The sequence below is a fragment of the Mobula birostris genome, chromosome 20 (assembly GCF_030028105.1).
Source record: "Mobula birostris isolate sMobBir1 chromosome 20, sMobBir1.hap1, whole genome shotgun sequence".
Classification (NCBI taxonomy): Eukaryota; Metazoa; Chordata; class Chondrichthyes; order Myliobatiformes; family Myliobatidae; genus Mobula; species Mobula birostris.
The window spans coordinates 35,294,060-35,316,040 of record NC_092389.1 but is presented as its reverse complement, the minus strand read 5'-3'; the positions used below and the strand labels follow the sequence as shown (position 1 = coordinate 35,316,040).

General features: G+C 42.0%; 1 protein-coding gene across 6 annotated transcripts in view; it reads left to right on the top strand.

Annotated features, from left to right (window-relative positions):
* prdm10 (PR domain containing 10) overlaps positions 1 to 21,981 on the top strand; it is a 169,851-nt gene that overhangs the window by 98,041 nt on the left and 49,829 nt on the right. For all 6 annotated transcript variants that reach the window (XM_072238496.1, XM_072238494.1, XM_072238490.1 and 3 more), the window contains 2 exons: positions 16,932 to 17,111; positions 21,062 to 21,409. In XM_072238496.1, coding sequence (XP_072094597.1) covers positions 16,932 to 17,111; positions 21,062 to 21,409 — 528 coding nt within the window. The remainder of the gene's footprint in view (positions 1 to 16,931; positions 17,112 to 21,061; positions 21,410 to 21,981) is intronic.

Genomic DNA, 21,981 nt, shown 5'->3' with positions numbered 1-21,981 from the left:
AGTGACAGCATCAGTCTGGTCTGCAATCTTTCTTGAACAGGTGTATAATGGTGCAAATTAACGTAACCCTATGGTCTTTATGTTTGGCTGATATATATGTGAACATCTTAAGGTCACTATTTTGCAAACCATATCTCTACCAGCTTGTCCTCTACTGTGGGCCAACCTGTACTCTATAGACAGTATTGTTCATTTGCAAAGGTGTCCCTTTAACTTCAAACTGATTACTGCTTGCAATTTACATTAAGAACCGAAGGCTGATTCATTCTTAAATTTCCATCTGATATATTCACATAATTCCATAGCTCCTCAATAATCCTTAACAGATCAGACTCTTCCCTGTATGGAATTCCATCTGCCACTTCTCTTAATCTGTCCCAGTCCTTCGGCAGACTCTCTGCTTCTTCAACACTGCCTGCCCCTCCATATGTTTGTATCGTCTGTAGACTTGGCCAAAAAGACATCGACTCCATCATCCAAATTATGGGTATATAATGTGAACAGAAGCAGTCCCAACACCGACCTCTGCGCAACACCACTAGTCACCGGCAGCCCACCAAAAAAGGTCCCCTTTATTCAAGTTCAAGTTTAATTTCATTCAGCCATACATGAATACCCATGAGTACAGCCAATTGAAACTGCGTTCGTCCGGGGCCAAGGTGCAAAACACAGTACCACCGGTCTCACACAGCACAAGACGCATAGAGCACATATAAGATAGCAAGTAAGCATACAGTCGTACAAAAAATATTTAGACGTATCGCCCAATTCCCAAGGAACACGTCCTGTATATTGATGGTGCATGGATGTTATCAGCAAGTTCTCAGAAGTCCGCAGATGAATGTCTGCATATACGCAGTCCAGCTTGTCATTCCACTGATTGAACACTGGATGGCAACACTAATGGGACGGGGCAGCCTCCAACCCAGCAGAGGCGCCATGCCACTACACCTCTGGCGTCTTTTCTCCTCGACTGCTGCAGCGGGCAAGCTGCAGCCTGAGGCCTAGTCATCACTGCAACCGAGGCCACACAGCTCCCCCACCAATAATCAAGGGAAACCGAAGCAGTATTTTACATTACCATTATCCAACAGGGTCTTGCGATCGCAATAGATTTGTTCAAGATAATCACTCGCTGCTTGGCTGCACACCTCCTTCGCACATTGACTCAGATGCCTTTCTGTAGCAGGCAGTAACACGGTCCGCACCAAATCCAGCTCCTCCGCTGACCAGCAGCTTGCTGATGGGGTAGACCTGTAGTACTTGAAGTTCTTAATGTTCAGCATTGTCTTGCAGTCATTAAAAAAAAATGTTTAAGAAACACTAAAATACCTTTGGTTTGCCCCCAAGAGGCCGCTGTGTCCGAACAAGCCACCAGCTTACCGGATGCCATTCTTTGCCTCCTGTCAGTCAGCCAGTCTTCTATCCCTGCATTACATTTCCTGAAATACCATGGACTCTTATCTTGTTTAGCAGACTCGTGTGCGGCACCTTGTTAAAGACCTTCTGAAAATCCAAGTAAACAACATCCATTGACTCTCCTGTGTGTATCCCACTTGTTATTTCCTCAAAGAATTCCAACAGATTTTTCAAGCTAGATTTCCCCGTCAGGAAATGTTGCTGACTTTGGCCAACTTTATCATGTGCTTCCAAGTACCCTGAAACCTCATCTGTAATAATGGACTCCAACATCTTCCCATCCACTGAAGTCAGACTAACTGGCCTCTAATTCCTTTCTTCTGCCTCCCTTGAAGAGTGAAGTGACATTTGCAATTTTCCAATCTTCAGGAGCCATTCTAGAATCTAGTAACTGTAGAAAGATCGCTTCAACTACCTTTTTCAGAACCCTGGGGTGTAGTCCATGTGGTCCAGGTGACTTATCTACCTTTAGACCTTTCAGCTTCCCAAGCACCTTCTCCTTTGTAATAATGCCTACACCCACTTCTGCCCCCTGACACTCAAATTTCTGGCATTCTGTTCGTGTCTTTCACAGTCAAGAGTGACACAAAATAATTTTTAAGTTCTTCTGCCATTTTTATGTCCCCCATTGCTACCTTCCCAACATCAATATCCAGTGGTCCGATATCTTGTTTCTCTATTACTCTTCATATATCTGAAAAAAAATTGATATCCTCTTTTATATTATTGGCTAACTTGCCTTCATGTTTCTTTTTTTTTTGTCTTGCTTTCTTTAGTTGCCTTCTGTTGGTTTTGAAAAGTTTCCCAATTCTCTTGCTTCCCACAAATTTTTGTGATGTATGCCTTCTCTCTTGCTTTTATGATATTTTTGACTTGCCTTGTTAGCCATGGTTGTCTCATCCTCCCTTTTAGAATACTTCTACCTCTTTGGGATGTACCTGTCTATCCTGCAGTTTCTGAATTGCTCCCAGAAACTCCAGCCATTGTTGTTCTGCCATCATCCCTTCTGGTGTCCCCTTCCAATCAACTTCGGCCAACTTTTCTCTCATGGCTCTGTAATTTTCCTTACTCGACTGTAATACTGGTACATCTAACTTTATCTTCTCCCTCTCAAAATGCAGGGTAAATTTTATCTTTATGATCACTGCCTCCCAAGGATTCCTTTACCTTAAGCTCGCTAATCAAATCTGGTTCATTACTTAACACCCAATCTAGAATAGCCTTGACCTGAGTGGGCTCAACCACAAGCTGCTCTAAAAAGTCATCTTGTAGGCATTCTACAAATTCCATCTCTTAGGATCCATCAGCAAGCCTAATTTTCCCAATCTACCTGCATATTGAAATCCCCATGACTTATTACATGCCTTTTCTGTCTCCTATTGTAATTTGTATCCCATGTCTTGGCAACTATTCGAAAACCTTGAACTCCCATCATGGTCTTTTTAACCTTGCAGTTTTTTAACTATACCCACAAGGATTCTACATGTTTTGCCCCTATGTCACCTCTTTCTAAGGATCTGATTTCATTTTTAGCAACGGAGCCACCCTACTCCCTCTGCCCACCTGCCTGCCCTGATACAATGAGTGTCCTTGGATTTTAAGCTCCTAACTTTGATTTTCTTTCAGCCATGACTCAGTGATGCTCACAATAACACATCATCTTCCTACATCATTGGTACCCACGTGGACCATGACAATTGGTTCATCCCCATCCTTATCCAAATTGCTCTGTCATTCAGATGAGGTGTCCTGAACCTGGGAACCAGGCAGACAAGAGCCTTCAGGACTCCTGACCGTTGTGACAGAGAATTGTGTCTTTTCCCCGACTATCCTGTCCACAATCATAAGAACAATTTTCTTCTCTCCCCTCCCCCCTTTTTAAATGGCTTCCTGAACCACGCTGTCACAGTTTAGTTACTCATCTTTCCTCCAGCCCCTTCCTGTCATCCTCATAGGAAGCAACAATCTCAGTCTGTTGGGCAAGCTCAAGGGCTGAGGCTCCTTCAGCACTACCTCTGGGATCCCTCTACTTGCCTCACTTGTTGAGCTTCTGATCCCCTTTCACCTTAAACCTCTGCACTCTAGTTTCTGACTGCCCTACCCAGGAAAACTGACTATCTATCTTCCCTGATAATTTTATAAATCCCTATAAGGTCATCCTCAGCCTCCTTGCTGCAGAAACAACAGTTCCAACCTACCCAATCCCTCTTTAAAACTCGAGCTCTTCAGTGCCACAACTTACTGTGATTTTTTTCTTTTTCTGAACCCACCTGAGCTTAATCATATCCTTCCTCTCGCATGGCAACCAGAGCTGCACACAGTGAGCCTAACCAACAATTTGTACAATTTCAACATTCCAACTCCTACACTCATTGCCTTAGCTGATGAAGTCATATGCCACTTTCACCACTCTGGCTGTTTGTGTCACTGCTTTCAAGGTAATCGTGTATTTTTTTTTACCCCAAAGTCTCACCGATCAACATCACCACCTAGGTCTCTGTCATTCATGATGTATGACAGAACCTGGTTTGATTTTCCCATACTGCATCATTTTGTACTTGTTTGAGTTAGATTCCTTCCACCATTCCCATCCATACTTTACGAGTTGATCTAGATTCTGTTGTAAGCTTCTTCATTGTTATCTGCAAACTTGTTAATCACACTATGCGGATGATTCTAAACAGGTGATGTTATAGCAGACATCCCACCCTGCAAAAACTTATTTCAGGGAGGTAGCACCATCAATTTGCAGGAGACTCCCGGAACTTCTGGGAGAGGTGGGATGTCTGCAATAGAGTAGCTCCTTAACAGCTAGCCAGCTAGTTTAAATAACGTTAGCTATGCTAGTGAACAAATGACACCTGTTAAACTCACCTCAACATGTCTTTTACAGCCTTAACCCACCATGGGCAATAGAAAAGTCACTGTTGTAAACAGAGCAGTGAGCAACACTGTCATTATTTTGACCCCTATTAGGCAGGGGTACACTTTAGGGTAGTCTGGGGTGACGTACGTTTTATATTTTCTTTTTTTGGAACTCTCTCGCTCTTGTTCTTGCTCTCACGCGCGCGCTTGCTATTTCGTGCTTGCTTTCTTGCTCTCACACTCTCCCTCGTGGTCGCTTTCACTCGCGCTTGCTTTCTTGCTCTCGCTCTCTCTCGCTTTCGCGCTGTCTCACTCGCGCTCGCTGTCTCGTGCTTGCTTTCTTGCTCTTGTGCTCGCTCTCTCGCTCTTTCTCACGCGTTCTCTCACGCTCGCTCTCAAAAAAAAAATCAATTTCTGGGACATTGTATATAATTTGCGGGCATCAGGGAGCCACTATTAATATGCGGGAGACTCCCGGAACTGCTGGGAGAGGTGGGATGTCTGTTACAGATAGTGTAGGAGGTTATGAAAGGTTACAGGGGGATCTTGACCTGCTGGGTAGGTGGGCTTGAGGATTAGCAAATGGCTTTCAAAACAGTTAAATATAAGTTTTGAATTTTGGGAGATCAAACCAGGGTACAGTGAATGAAATAGTCTTCAGTAGTGTGGTACAGAGGAGATTTACCAGAAGGCTACCTGGACTAGAGAGCATGTCTTATGAGGATAGTTTGAACAAGCTAGGCCTTTTCTCTTTGGAGTGAAGGAGAATGAGAAGTAACTTGATGTGGCACACAAGATGATGAGAGGCATTTATTGAGTGGATAACCAAAGACTTTTTCCCAGGGGGGAAAATAGTTAATACAAGGGGTCATAATTTTAAGGTCGCTGGAGGAAAGTATGGAGGGATGTCAGATGTAGATTTATTTATTTATTTATTTTTTTATTTACAGAGTTGTGGGTGAGTGATAGAGGCAGATACATCAGGCACATTTAAGAAATTCTAAGATAGGCACATGGATGAAGGAGAAATGGAAGTTTTTGTCGGAGGGAAGGGTTGGATTGATCTTAGAGTAGGAGGTTAATATAGCATTGTGGGCCAAAAGGTCTGTACTGTGCTATAATGTATTTTGCTGTAATTCTATTTTAAATCTTCCCTGGGCACACTTGACAAAGTCTGCCATGTCTAATCGCTTCGCATTGTGGCATTCTCAGTCAATTTTAGGGAAGATAAAATCACCTAATATTTACAGCCCTGTTGTTCCTACACCTGTTTGCAATTGTCCTAAACATTTGCTCCTCTAATTCACACTCACTGTTGGAGGGGGCCTGTAGTGATTCCCTTTTTCAAAATTTCCAAGTTCTAACCAAATGCTGGAAGTTTCCCTGGGATATCCTCTTCAAGTACTGCTGTGATGTTATTGATAATAATGCAAGCCTCCCCCCCCCCCCACCTCCATCTCTGTTACAGCAGAAGCATTTATATACTGAAATATTAGAACATAGAACAGTTTGTTCATTATGCACCGTGTGGTATGATGTGGGTTTTTTTCATGACTATGATTGTTCTTGGCAAATTTTTCTATAAAAGTAGTTTGCCATTGTTTTCTTCTAGGCAGTGTCTTTACAAGTCAAGCGACCCCAGTCATTATCAATACTCTTCAGAGATTGTCTGTCTGGCCGTCAGTGGTCGCATAACCAGGACTTGTGATATGCACCGGCTGCTCATCCGACCCATGGCTTCATGTGACCCTGATAGGGGGGGCTAAGCAGGTGCTACACTTTGCCCAAGGGTGACCTGCAGGCTAGTGGAGGGAAGGAGCACCTTACGCTTCCTTTGGTAGAGGTTTATCTCCACCCCACCACTCTGGAACAGTACAGCACTGGTAAACAGAAGAGATTCTGCAGATGCTGGAAATCCAGAGTAACACACATGATACTGGAAAAACTCAGCAGGTCAGGCAGCATCTACGGAGAGGAATAAACAGTCGGCGTTTCAGGCTGAGACCCGTCATCACTACTGGCACCAGAACAGGCTCTTCAGCCCACAAATGTTGTGCCAGATTAATTCAACTCAAATAGCTATCTAAGCTAATCCCTTCTGCCTACCCAGCCAATATCCCCATGTTCTGTGCACATTTATGTGCCTATCTAAAAGTCTCTTTTAAACATCTCTATCATATTTGCCTCCACCACCACCCCTGACAGCACATTCCAGGTGTCCATTACTTTCAGGTCATTTATATCTATCACAAAAGGCCTAGTACAGAACACTACTTAATCACTGACTTCCAGCCAGAATAAATCCCATCGACCACTACCCTCTGTCTTCTATGGCAAGCCAGTTCTGAATCTAAACAGACAAGTCACCATGAATCCCTTTTATCTTAATCCTACATGAGGCTGCTTGACAAGATAAAATCCCATGGTGTTATAGGAAAGGTACTGGGATAGATAGAGAAATGGTTGATGGGCAGGAGACAGCGAGTGGGAATAAAAGGGGCCTTTTCTGGTTGGTTGCTAGTGACTAGAAGTGTTCTTTAGAGGTCCGTATTGGGACTCCTACTTTTCACATTGTTTGTCAATGATTTGGATAGTGGAATTGATGGCTTTGTGGCAAAGTTTGTGGATGATACAAAGATGGGGGGATAGTTCATGCTGAGGAAGCAATGCGATTGCAGCCAGAGTTAAATAAGTTTGAAGAATGGACAAAAAGTGGCAGATGGAACACAGTGTTGGGAAATGTATGATAATGAATTTTGGTAAAAGGAACAATAGTGCAGACTATTATCTAAATGAGGAGAAGGTTCAAACATCAGAGGTGCAGAGGGACTTGGGAGTTCTTGTACAAGACTCCCAGAAGGTTAATTTACAGGTTGAGTCTGTGGTAAAGAAGACAAATGTAATGTTGGCATTTATTTCAAGGGGAATAGAATATAAAAGCAAGGAGATAATGCTAAGCCTTTATAAGACACTTTATAGGCCGCACTTGGAGTATTGTCAACAGTTTTGGGCCCCATATATCAGAAAGGATGTGTTGTCATTGAAGAGAGTCCAGAGTGCTCTGCCACAGACTGCAGTGGAGGCCAAGTCCGTGGGTATATTTAAAGCAGAAGTTGATCATTTCCTGATCAGTCAGGGCATCAAAGGATATGGCGAGAAGGCAGGTGAGGTTGAGTGGGATCGAGGATGAACCATGATGGAATGGTGGATCAGACTCGATGGACTGAATGGCCTAATTCTGCTCCTTTGTCTTATGGTCTTATGCAGTGAGCTGCTAATCTTGCCCGTGTGTCAACCATGTTACGGAACTGGAGCTGCAGCTCGATGACCTTCGTCTGGTCAGGGAGAGTGAGGAGTTGATAGAGAGGAGTTGCAGGCAGGTGGTCACGCCAGGGCCACGGGAGGCAGACAAGTGGGTCACGGTTAGGAGGGGGAAGGGGAAGAGTCAGGTAATAGAGAGTACCCTGGTGGCTGTGCCCCTTGACAATAGGTACTCCTGTTTGAGTACTGTTGGGGGGGACAGCTTACCCGGGGGAAGCGACAGTGGCCGTGCCTCCGGCACAGAGTCTGGCCCTGTAGCTCAGAAGGGTAGGGCAAGGAAGAGGAGGGCAGTTGTGATAGGAGACTCGATAGTAAGGGGGTCAGATAGGCGATTCTGTGGACGCAGTCCAGAGACCCGGATGGTAGTCTGCCTCCCTGGTGCCAGGGTCCGGGATATTTCTGATCGTGTCCAAGATATCCTGAAGTGGGAGGGTGAGGAGCCAGAGGTCGTGGTACATATAGGTACCAATGACATAGATAGGAAAAGGGATGAGGTCCTGAAAGGAAAATATAGGGAGCTAGGAAGGGAGTTGAGAAAAAGGACCGCAATGGTAGTAATCTCGGGATTACTGCCTGTGCCACGCGACAGTGAGAGTAGGAATGCGATGAGGTGGAGGATAAATGCGCGGCTGAGGGATTGGAGCAGGGGGCAGGGATTCAAGTTTTTGGATCATTGGGACCTCTTTTGGCGCAGGCGTGACCTGTACAAAAAGGACGGGTTACACTTGAATCCTAGGGGGACCAATATCCTGGCAGGGAGATTAGCGAGGGCTACTGAGGTGACTTTAAACTAGAATGGTTGGGGGGTGGGAATCAAATTAAAGAGGCTAGGCGTGAGGAGGTTAGTTCACAACAGGGGGATGGGAACCAGTGCAGAGAGACAGCGGGGTGTAAAGTGAGGGTAGAAGCAAAAAGTACTAAGGAGAAAAGTAAAAGTGGCAGGCCGACAAATCCAGGGCAAGCATTAAAAAGGGCCACTTTTCAACATAATTGTATAAGGGCTAAGAGAGTTGTAAAAGAGCGCCTGAAGGCTTTGTGTGTCAATGCAAGGAGCATTCGTAATAAGGTGGATGAATTGAAAGTGCAGATTGTTATTAATGATTATGATATAGTTGGGATCACAAAGACATGGCTCCAGGGTGACCAAGGATGGGAGCTCAACGTTCAGGGATTTTCAATATTCAGGAGGGATAGACATGAAGGAAGGGGAGGTGGGGTGGCGTTGCTGGTTAAAGAAGAGACTAACGCAATAGAAAGGAAGGACATAAGCCGGGAAGATGTGGAATCGATATGGGTAGAGCTGCGTAACACTAAGGGGCAGAAGACGCTGGTGGGAGTTGTGTACAGGCCACCTAACAGTAGTAGTGAGGTCAGAGATGGTATTAAACAGGAAATTAGAAATGTGTGCAATAAAGGAACAGCAGTTATAATGGGTGACTTCAATCTACATGTAGATTGGGTGAACCAAATTGGTAAAGGTACTGAGGAAGAGGATCTATTGGAATGTATGCGGGATGGTTTTTTGAACCAACATGTCGAGGAACCAACTAGAGAGCAGGCTATTCTGGACTGGGTTTTGAGCAATGAGGAAGGGTTAATTAGCAATCTTGTCGTGAGAGGCCCTTTGGGTAAGAGTGACCATAATATGGTGGAATTCTTCATTAAGATGGAGAGTGACATAGTTAATTCAGAAACAAAGGTTCTGAACTTAAAGAGGGGTAACTTTGAAGGTATGAGACGTGAATTAGCTAAGATAGACTGGCAAATGACACTTAAAGGATTGACGGTAGATATGCAATGGCAAGCATTTAAAGGTTGCATGGATGAACTACAAAAATTGTTCATCCCAGTTTGGCAAAAGAATAAATCAAGGAAGGTAGTGCACCCATGGCTGCCAAGTGAAATTAGGGATAGTATCAATTCCAAAGAAGAAGCATACAAATTAGCCAGAAAAAGTGGCTCACCTGAGGACTGGGAGAAATTCAGAGTTCAACAGAGGAGGACAAAGGGCTTAATTAGGAAGGGGAAAAAAGATTATGAGAGAAAACTGGCAGGGAACATAAAATCTGACTGTAAAAGCTTTTATAGGTATGTAAAAAGGAAAAGACTGGTAAAGACAAATGTAGGTCCCCTACAGACAGAAACAGGTGAATTGATTATGGGGAGCAAAGACATGGCAGACCAATTGAATAATTACTTTGGTTCTGTGTTCACTAAGGAGGACATAAATAATCTTCCAGAAATAGTAGGGGACAGAGGGTCCAGTGAGATGGAGGAACTGAGCGAAATACTTGTTAGTCGGGAAGTGGTGTTAGGTAAATTGAAGGGATTGAAGGCAGATAAATCCCCAGGGCCAGATGGTCTGCATCCTAGAGTGCTTAAGGAAGTAGCCCAAGAAATAGTGGATGCATTACTGATAATTTTTCAAAACTCGTTAGATTCTGGACTAGTTCCTGAGGATTGGAGGGTGGCTAATGTAACCCCACTTTTTAAAAAAGGAGGGAGAGAGAAACCGGGGAATTATAGACCGGTTAGCCTAACGTCGGTGGTGGGAAACTGCTGGAGTCAGTTATCAAAGATGTGATAACAGCACATTTGGAAAGCGGTGAAATCATCGGACAAAGTCAACATGGATTTGTGAAAGGAAAATCATGTCTGACGAATCTCATAGAATTTTTTGAGGATGTAACTAGTAGAGTGGATAGGGGAGAACCAGTGGATGTGGTATATTTGGATTTTCAAAAGGCTTTTGACAAGGTCCCACACAGGAGATTAGTGTGCAAACTTAAAGCACATGGTATTGGGGGTAAGGTATTGATGTGGATGGAGAATTGGTTAGCAGACAGGAAGCAAAGAGTGGGAATAAACGGGACCTTTTCAGAATGGCAGGCAGTGACTAGTGGGGTACCGCAAGGCTCAGTGCTGGGACCCCAGTTGTTTACAATATATATTAATGACTTGGATGAGGGAATTAAATGCAGCATCTCCAAGTTTGCGGATGACACGAAGCTGAGTGGCAGTGTTAGCTGTGAGGAGGATGCTAAGAGGATGCAGGGTGACTTGGATAGGTTGGGTGAGTGGACAAATTCATGGCAGATGCAATTTAATGTGGATAAATGTGAAGTTATCCACTTTGGTGGCAAAAATAGGAAAACAGATTATTATCTGAATGGTGGCCGATTAGGAAAAGGGGAGGTGCAACGAGACCTGGGTGTCATTATACACCAGTCATTGAAAGTGGGCATGCAGGTACAGCAGGCGGTGAAAAAGGCGAATGGTATGCTGGCATTTATAGCGAGAGGATTCGAGTACAGGAGCAGGGAGGTACTACTGCAGTTGTACAAGGCCTTGGTGAGACCGCACCTGGAGTATTGTGTGCAGTTTTGGTCCCCTAATCTGAGGAAAGACATCCTTGCCATAGAGGGAGTACAAAGAAGGTTCACCAGATTGATTCCTGGGATGGCAGGACTTTCATATGAAGAAAGACTGGATGAACTGGGCTTGTACTCGTTGGAATTTAGAAGATTGAGGGGGGATCTGATTGAAACGTATAAGATCCTAAAGGGATTGGACAGGCTAGATGCAGGAAGATTGTTCCCGATGTTGGGGAAGTCCAGAACGAGGGGTCACAGTTTGAGGATAAAGGGGAAGCCTTTTAGGACCGAGATTAGGAAAAACTTCTTCACACAGAGAGTGGTGAATCTGTGGAATTCTCTGCCACAGGAAGCAGTTGAGGCCAGTTCATTGGCTATATTTAAGAGGGAGTTAGATATGGCCCTTGTGGCTATGGGGATCAGGGGGTATGGAGGGAAGGCTGGGGCGGGGTTCTGAGTTGGATGATCAGCCATGATCATAATAAATGGCGGTGCAGGCTCGAAGGGCCGAATGGCCTACTCCTGCACCTATTTTCTATGTTTCTATGTTTCCGTAATAGCTATACTATCACAATCCTATGTGCAGATCCCTGTTCTGAATCCACCTGCCCTACCCATCAAGCTTCTGGTATTAAGTTAAAAGACAATCCTTTTTTTAAAAAATCAACAACCCATAGTTCTAGATCTTCAGGCAAGATGGAATATTTTCCCCACATCCATCTTGTCAAGATTCCTCAATTAAGTCATCTGCAACTCTTCAAACCTAAGCTGTCCAATCTTTCCACACTTTAGGAACATGCCGATCCCAGCACCGAAATAGTAAATCTCCTCTGAGCTGTTTCTAGTACATTAATTTTCCTTAAAGACCCATTTCTGCCTACTTTGTGTTTTCTGACATTGTGCAATAGTACTGCAGCTATCTCAACCCTCTGGTGATATAGGTTAGATCCTGACTACTTAAAATTTAGGATCTTGGGAATAAAAGGGGAAAACTGATTGGTCAGGTCAGGTCACGGATCTCTCAGTGGGTGAGCATCTGGGGGACAGTGACCATCGCTCCCTGGCCTTTAGCATTATCATAGAAAAGGATAGAATCAGAGAGGACAGGAAATTTTTTAATTGGGGAAGGGCAAATTATGAGGCTATAAGGCTAGAACTTGCGGGTGTGAATTGGGATGATGTTTTTGCAGGGAAATGTATTATGGACATGTGGTCAATGTTTAGAGACCTCTTGCAGGATGTTAGGGATGTATTTGTCCCGGTGAGGAAGATAAAGAATGGTAGGGTGAAGGAATCATGGATGACAAGTGAGGTGGAAAATCTCGTCAGGTGGAAGAAGGCAGCATACATGAGGTTTAGGAAGCAAGGATCAGATGGGTCTATTGAGGAATATAGGGAAGCAAGAAAGGAGCTTAAGAAGGGGCTGAGAAGAGCAAGAAGGGGGTATGAGAAGGCCTTGGCGAGTAGGGTAAAGGAAAACCCCAAGGCATTCTTCAATTATGTGAAGAAAAAAAGGATGACAGGAGTGAAGGTAGGATCGATTAGAGATAAAGGTGGGAAGATGTGCCTGGAGGCTGTGGAAGTGAGTGAGGTCCTCAATGAATACTTCTCTTCAGTATTCACCAATGAGAGGGAACTTGATGATGGTGAGGACAATATGAGTGAGGCTGATGTTCTGGAGCATGTTGATATTAAGGGAGAGGAAGTGTTGGAGTTGTTAAAATACATTAGGACAGATAACTCCCCGGGGTCTCATGGAATATTCCCCAGGCTGCTCCACGAGGCGAGAGAAGAGATTGCTGAGCCTCTGACTAGGATCTTTATGTCCTCGTTGTCCACGGGAATGGTACCGGAGGATTGGAGGGAGGCGAATGTCGTCCCCTTGTTCAAAAAAGGTAGTAGGGATAGTCTGGGTAATTATAGACCGGTGAGCCTTACGTCTGTGGTGGGAAAGCTGTTGGAAAAGATTCTTAGAGATAGGATCTCTGGGCATTTAGAGAATCATGGTCTGATCGGGGACAGTCAGCATGGCTTCGTGAAGGGCAGATTGTGTCCAACAAGCCTGATAGAGTTCTTTGAGGAGGTGACCAGGCATAGGTAGTGCAGTGGATGTGATCTATATGGATTTTAGTGAGGCATTTGACAAGGTTCCACACGGTAGGCTTATTCAGAAAGTCAGAAGGCATGGGATCCAGGGAAGTTTGGCCAGGTGGATTCAGAATTGGCTTGCCTGCAGAAGACAGAGGGTCGTGGTGGAGGGAGTACATTCAGATTGGAGGAGTGTGACTGGTGGTGTCCCACAATGATCTGTCTGGGACCTCTACTTTTCGTGATTTTTATTAACGACCTGGATGTCAGGGTAGAAGGGTGGGTTGGCAAGTTTGCAGACGACACAAAGGTTGGTGGTGTTGTAGATAGTGTAGAGGATTGTCATAGATTGCAGAGAGACATTGGTAGGATGCAGAAGTGGGCTGAGAAGTGGCAGATTGAGTTCAACCCGGAGAAGTGTGAGGTGGTATACTTTGGAAGGACAAACTCCAAGGCAAAGTAAATGGCAGGATACTTGGTAGTGTGGAGGAGCAGAGGGATCTCGGGGTACATGGCCACAGATCCCTGAAAGTTGCCTCACGGGTGGATAGGGTAGTTAAGAAAGCTTATGGGGTGTTAGTTTTCATAAGTCGAGGGATAGAGTTTAAGAGTCGCGATGTAATGATGCAGCTCTATAAAACTCTGGTTAGGCCACACTTGGAGTACTGTGTCCAGTTCTGGTCGCCTCACTATAGGAAGCATGTGGAAGCATTGGAAAAGGTACAGAGGAGATTTACCAGGATGCTGCCTGGTTTAGAGAGTATGGATTATGATCAGAGATTAAGGGAGCTAGGGCTTTACTCTTTGGAGAGAAGGAGGATGAGAGGAGACATGATAGAGGTGTACAAGATAATAAGAGGAATAGGTAGAGTGGATAGCCGGCGCCTCTTCCCCAGGGCATCATTGCTCAGTACAAGAGGACATGGCTTTAAGGTAAGGAGTGGGAAGTTCAAGGGGGATATTAGAGGAAGGTTTTTTACTCAGAGAGTGGTTGGTGCGTGGAATGCACTGCCTGAGTCAGTGGTGGAGGCAGATACACTCGTGAAGTTTAAGAGACTACTACTAGACAGGTATATGGAGGAATTTAAGTTGGGGGCTTATATGGGAGGCAGGGTTTGAGGGTCGGCACAACATTGTGGGCCGAAGGGCCTGTAATGTGCTGTACTATTCTGTGTTCTATGTTCTATTCTGAGAATTGGCACAGACTAGGTTGACAAAATGGTTGCATCCTATGTTAAAGTAATAGCACCTATGACATCTTATTAAATGGATTGAACAAATTGATAGTCACTAGTTCACCTTCAAATAGTTCAATAATTTGGAAAAATATGTTTTTCCTTTTACAAAACCGTGTTGATTTGCCTTATCTTTGTAAGTGCCTGATGTAATTACTTTACTAACAGCATTGTACATTTGCCCTGTGAATGAAGTTAAACTTGCTGACTTCAGTTCTATGCATTTTATATTTTTTGAATAAAAAAATTAAATATTCTATTTTAAATGACTGGAACTTTTCCTGAATCCATGCAATTCTGGAAGAATTGGATTAATACAATACTTATCTCATTGGACACTTTAAGGTCCCTGGGATGAAGTCCATTTGGACCCAAAGTCTTGTCAGCCCATAGCTCCAACAAATTGCTCAGTACCACCGTCCTGGTGATTGTAATTTTCCTGAGTTCCTCCCTAACTTCCAATTAGCTCAATGCATGAATGACCCAGTAACAAGCAGGCATGTTTCACAATCAATTCCTGTTTGATTTGCTTAATACAGCTGTGAGTCGTTTTCAGCTTTGTTTTCATTCAAGTAATCTTGGTATATCCTGTTCAGGCAACCTCATCTAATCTCTTGCTGATGGCATCAATTTATTTATCTAAATAAATCTTATCTGTTTGAAGGTACCTCAAACAGGGTCTCCCTGTCTTTCACACAAACCCTACTTTACTGGCATGTTTATTTATTCCTTCAGAGAAACTGGTGCCAATACAAGAACTTTGCTTTTATCGTTCTACTAAAATAAATTCAATGAAGCTTTATAATGAAATACTGCTGTCTTATCAACCTTGTATCCTTCTTTCCCTTACTCCTTGTCAAAAATACTTTTGCCATATTATTAATATTTTTGTGCAATTAATACCTCAACCTTTATAACTTTAGTCCTAATTAATCAATGATCTACCTTTCAACATATTGATTTGCAATGAAAACCCTGTATATTCTCCACTTGAGGATATGATATCCTTGTGCAACGTAGCTATTTATAGGTTTCATGCTTGCTTTCATAATTTCTCCATTAAATACTTCCAATACATGAAATACGTTAAAAACAATGATACATTGTGGAAATAGGCATAAATGTTTTTATCAGTGCTCATTTCTAAATGTTTCCATCCAGTCAGCAATCATCATATAGTTATCTCTCATTAACTGTCCCTGCATAAAATCCATCTATTCCCATCTTTGATTTGTCTTTATAATATCTATGTTTAATTTTGTCTGAATGCTTTAGAAATTTGTGCCTCTACAATGTGCCTGAACCACATTAATCATTTCATAGTATGCTGTTATTAAACAACTGTTCATGTCAGAGTTCTGCTCTTTAGCACTGTAGATCCACCTGGTTGTTGTCCACTTGAAGCCAATCATACTTGCACACTCGGAGTCGTATTCTTGTATCCTGTCACTTGCATCATCAACGGAAGCCAACTCTCTACTTCAAAGGAATGTGAAAAGTCTCTCTATCATCTTTCTATGTATCAGGAGTGGTCAGTTTATCAAAATAGTTCTCTTGAAATAAAGAGCACAAACTGCTTCACAATTCTTAACCATACTTCTCCTGATCTAATCATCTTGGTATTGAACCAAGATCTGTCAGCGAATTATCGACAGGTAATTTAAACTTGGTTACTTGCAAGGAAGTTACAGATTTGGAAATCTCATTTGATGGAGTAATTTTCCTGTTTGTAACTGAAGATATTTGATATAAGTGAGAATTTCTTGTTCAGGACCTCGAGGAAACCTTTACTGTCCAATGCTGTATTTCCATAATACTTTTAAAACACTAATCACATAAAAAAAGAAGTCACATAGTCTCCCAAGGTCCAAGTTGTTGTACATTTTATTTTCCATTCAAGTTCCAGAAATATTGCAACTTATTGTTGCTTTGCACCAAACTTTGCAGAAGCTGGAAATCCAGAGCAACACACACAAAATGCTTGAGGATCTCAGCAGGTCAGGCAGCATCTATGGAAATGAAGAGACAAGACCCAAATGTCGACTGTCTATTCATTACCATAGATGCTGCCTGGCCTGCTAAGTTCCTCCAGCATTTTAGGTGTGTTTCTATTGTTCCTTTGTCCATTTCATCAAGCTCTGTGTAATTCCATTAAGTAATGCAAAGCTGTGTCTTTTTACGAAAACAATACAAAGACCAAAAATGGGAAGTATATTCACAGCCACTATACAAACACGTGTAATACCCATAATACATGCTGCATAATGTAACAGCTGGTGTAGTAGAGTACTTACCATAGAGATTGTTTGTATGCCGATGATTTGAGAAAAACAGTGATGACCAGTTATGTGGGATGTGTCAGGCCTGAAGTTATGGTAGCTTTCATTGCAACTCGCCTAATAATGAGATAAAATTTCCTGTCAGTCCTTTTTCCTGCACAACATTTTTGTAGTGTTTTTGGAAGAATTAGACATATTTGATATTAATGATGAAAGTGCAATTGCTAACGATTACCCATATGCATTTTTCATCCTGGATCAAAATTGCAAAAGACAATGTAAAATGTGTTAATCCAATTTGCCTAATGTCTTTGTGTTGGTTTATTTCCAATTTTATTCACCACTATCAGGCACTACAGCTTGCTGTGAAGCGGCACCTTGAAGACACAGATGAACCTGTGGCTAATGGAATGGATCAAGAGGAAGACTCGTCAAATAGCTTAGAGCAGCCAGAAAATGATTCAAGTATTGCTAATAACAAAACAACCACTGGCCCTGGGGAGGAAGTGCGGCGCAACAAACGCATACGGGTAATCACCAACATCATTTGCAGATTCTTACTTTTAAAAATAAGATACTCTGTTGTGAATGAATCTAGAATTAAACAGGATTGAAATTAAGGACCTCGTTTGCATATGTGATAGTTGGATAGGAAGCCATTGCCATTGGCAATAGGAATTTGGATCAGAACTGAAATTATTTAAAAATAGTATGCTGGAAGTGCCAATAAGAGTTTTAAAATGAGGGAAGTGTTAAATCCCCTGGTTTCCTTGGCTGCGTAAGTCTAGGGAAGACAATCTCCAGCTCTGCCAATCTCGAGAGATTGAGGTGCTCTCCCACCCCAAACTCCAGTTTGTGTGGATGCTGTGTAATTCACTATCCTGTTATAAATTAGTGCCACGAAATAACAGACAGTACACCGCATACGATTAAGAGTATATTTATGAATTTTAATTTGACTAAAGGGTTAGTAAAGAAAAGAATAAAAATAAGAGAAAAGGGCCCATTTCAATGAAACAGTCAATTGTGCACAAGTTGGAGCTCTATGGAGTTTCTCCATAGTCACCGATCCTCAATCAGTCTTGCCCCTGGCTTGGTCAAATCATGGTCCCCCTCCAGGTCAAATCCTATGACCTCCTCTCTCCTACGTCTTCCCTCTTCATCCCCTCTGGAACAAAAGCCCCAAACCCAACCTTTGTGCCCCTCACCAGAGAAACCTCCCCTTAATCCGACCATCCTAAATGGATGGCACACATTTCTCCTCATCTCTTATCTTCAACAGTAACCCAAACAAGGTGAAAACAGAACAGACTACTCTTACAGAACTGCCAAATGAAATACATACAGCATAACAGTAAAAATATGAACCAGGGCATTACAAGTAGTTGTTAGATGACAGGGGCTAGACATCCCTTTTGTGGCTGGTAGTCTTGAGGAAAGGTGACTTGAAGTTTCATTTTATTGATACATTGGGCAGGTTGCAGGTGGACTCCTGCACACTATCACCAAGGAACAAGGAAGAATATCTGTCCCTGCCGATCTTCACTTAACTTAATAGTGAACCTTCCAGGAGCATGAATAGTCCTGCTAAAAGTTGGTCTGCTCTTGAGATGAATGTCCTTCCTTGCAAGAACTTCTTGGGTAGAGGTGCACTCAAAGTTATATTTCAGATTATACAATGCTTTAGGCAAATTTCAACTTCTAAATCAAATCCAATCCCCTTTTAATAAAATGGGCATTAGCAAATTTCCTCTTTCAAAAACTAATTTTAAATATGATTTGAGAGACTGCATTCAGTAATGTACTGGTAGTTCTGTTGTTACTTGTTTAAAATAATTAAACCTTTTTAAAATTATTGTTAGAATTTCTTTTAATGGTGAGTTGGTTACTATATAATGAGTATCCATTGATAACTGGCAATTTGTGCTCTTAAATGAAAGTTAACAATGTTGCCTGTGTAAAACTTACCTGAGGATTTAGTACAAAAATTGAAAATGCTCGGCAGGTCAGGCTGCATTTATTGGCAGAGGAACAGTTAACTTTTCAAGTTGAAGACCCTTTGTCAATTTCTATTTGTTTTAGATTTCCAGTATTTGCATTTGCTTTTTTTAACTTTCATTGCTTGAGTATTTGTCAAGAACCTACATCAATCTTAAAATCTGATCTTGCAGCAGGTAGATGCTGAATACATTATGGCAGCGATTAGATTGAGGAATTGACACCTCCATTTCCTATTCTAATCTGTCAAAGAATTATTATGATATCCAACTCTCTTTTGGTTAACAATTAAATACAGTGCTTGTGGAATGTATTATATAAAAGTTGTCTAAATAGCTCTTTAATAGTGTTGTCATTAATCTTATTTAATTTTTGCATGGATTGTACTTAATTAAAATGTTGTTTGAAGTTGTTTAAGTGATTGAGTGGCAGTTTTGGTTGTAGTATTTAACTTTATCAGTATTTTCTTTTTCCATATGCTTCGCAGGTGGATTTTCAGGTGGGTTTTTTATTAGTCTAAGCATGTTGGCAAAACCATGGTTCAACTTTTAACTTGTGAGAAATTCTTGTGAGAATATTCTTGTCTTGTATTCTACTTCCACTTGGTGTCCCTGCATCGACTGATTAAATTCTCAATTAAAATGGGCTATTGAGTCATGCCTTTACTAATCTCCGTGTGTCTGTTTATAATACAGATGCTTGATTAAATCATTGGATATTCTTGCATTATCTTGTTTACTACGTAAATAGTATGAGTGATAGGATTAACTTCAGTTCTAGCACACTGCCGGTCTTCTTTAGGATCATTATCTTGTAGTTGCTACCTTCTTTCTTTTGAAAACAGAATTCATGTTGTAGATCAGAAGAAAATCTTTTTGATATCTGTCCTAAATTAGTCACTTACTGGTTTCAGACTTGGTTGCAATTTAAATTTTGAATGGCTCTGCTTTTTCCACACTGTTTATATCCTGGTGCGTTTGTTGGAAAACCATGCTCTCAAACCCATATAATTAAGATTAATAAGCAACGAGAAGTCAGACTACTGAACTGGGGGTTGACCTTGTGGCTCTTCACGTTGTCTGCATTAGTTAATCTTCCTTGTGTCATACCATCTTCATTTTTAGTTTTGTGTAATTTTCAAGTAACCAATGTTTCATTGGATATTGAATGTAAAACAAGGAGACAACTACAGAAAACATTAGTGGGCCAACCATGTTAATAATGTTAATATACGAAGCATTACAGATGAGATGTAGTTTAGTTGTCCTCCAATTATCATGTCTGAATGCAAAAGACAGATATTTATGTTTCAAAATAAACAGGAATAGTTGCAGTTAGGAGTATGAAGTTGGGTAAATTGTCATGGTTGCTCTGATGCGTCATGTAGTTTGTACTATATTGCATGTTCTGTAATAAATGTCTTACGCTGGAGGAAATCTAATTTTCATTTACATAAGGCTCTTAATCACTCCTTTCCCAGCTGTAATGTATTCTCTTGATGATTGCATTGCATTATTTTGTTTTTGGGTAAATCTTGAGTGCAGACTTTGGCCACTGAGTGATGTAGTAATTTTGGATTTTCAGCACTGAGTTGACTGGACCATCTGGTGGACATTTCATTTGTCCTGAGGAAGTAACTTTCCTTTGATGCACAGTTACTTGTTGCAACTGAGTTACGTTAATAGGGAAACGTTACGCCCTCTTACAAAAGCTTGTATTAAAAAATCTTAGAATGAAGGGTGTCAGGTGAAAGCCTGAAATGTATAATACATTCATTATGCCCTTTCCTATTTCATCTTCTCAAATCTTCAGTTTTCCTCTTGTACTGTTAGATTACTGACATTCTAGTCCTCTCAAAATTGCTAACATTGCATTTGCCCTTCTTACCACTGACTCAATCTGCATTTAGGGAATCCTGCATGAGAACTGCCAAGTCCCTTTGCCCCTCTGATTTCTGAACTTTCTCCCCGTTTGGAAAATAGTCTATGCCTTTTATTCCTTCTACCTACGTGCCTGACTATACACTTCCCCACACTGTATTCCATCTGCCACTTCTTTGCTCATCCTCCGAATCTGTCTATGTACTTCTGTAGAGTCAATGCTTCCTGAACACTACCTGCCCCTCCATTTATCTTTATATTGTCCACAAAATAACAGGCTGGAATTAAAACCAGAAAATGCAGGAAATACTGAATGAGACGGGCAGCTTCTGTGGAAGGAGAAATGTTTATCATGTGGTTAATGTCATCTTACCAGAAACAAAATGTAAACTCTGATATTCTGTCCACAGGTTCTGCCTGAACTGCTGAGTTTCTTCAGCATTTTCTGATTCTTATCTTGATTTACAGCAGTTGTAGTTTTTTAATATTTTTCAATAACATGCGTGCTCTTGTGGGATTTTACTGGATGACAACGTACGATAACAACTGTTTTTGAAATGAATGTGTATGTATAAAATGCCTTTTACTTTTTTTTCCTTTAGAATGCTGCTCTCCACCATCTCTTTATACGTAAAACTTTTCGACCATTTAAATGCCTTCACTGTGGGAAAGCATTTCGGGAGAAAGAGAAGTTGGATCAGCACCTGCATTTCCATGGGCGGGAGGGCAACTACCCACTGACCTGTGATATCTGTAACAAAGGCTTCATAAACAGTTCAGCACGTGATTCACACATGAAGTTCCACTCTGATCAGAAAACCTACTCCTGTATTTTCTGTACAGAATCTTTTGATAGGCTGGATCTCCTCAAAGAACACGTTGCAGTTCATGTTACTAACGGCTGTTTCACCTGTCCCTCCTGTAAAAAACAATTTCCAGACTTTATCCAGGTAAGTGCCTGTTTCAGACTTTTCGAAAGTCGATGTGGTTCTGTATGACTTTAATGCCTGTACTTAACAAGTCTTTTGGGGTTTCTGATTTCAACAATAGCTGTGTTGCATGCTCTTACTCAGAGCAAACCTACTGCCCCCCCTCTCATTCCCCATAACTCAATATCTTTCAGTACATGGGGAGGATGATGCATACGTGGAGCAATCTGCCAGTGGAAGTGGCAGAAGTGGGTATGAGTTACAAAATACACGTGGACTAAGATGTTAACTGTCCTGTGCTATCACCAGTGGGATCATCAGTTGATCTGCCACCTGTCTTCAGGAGTTTCAGCCCGCTTATGATCAAGACTCCCTCGAGGTGGTGGGCCAGCAGTGCTAAAGCACCACCTCCCACTGGTGAGCTTAAAAACTTGGCATCTGCCTCTATCAGAGTTGTTGGTCACTTCCATCCAACAGATAGACACCTGAAGAGCAGGCTATGCAACTACTGAAGGGTTTGCAAGATATGTATACACTGTCTGACTATCTGCCCCTCTGGACATACTTGGTCCACACCCATGCTGATCCTTTCT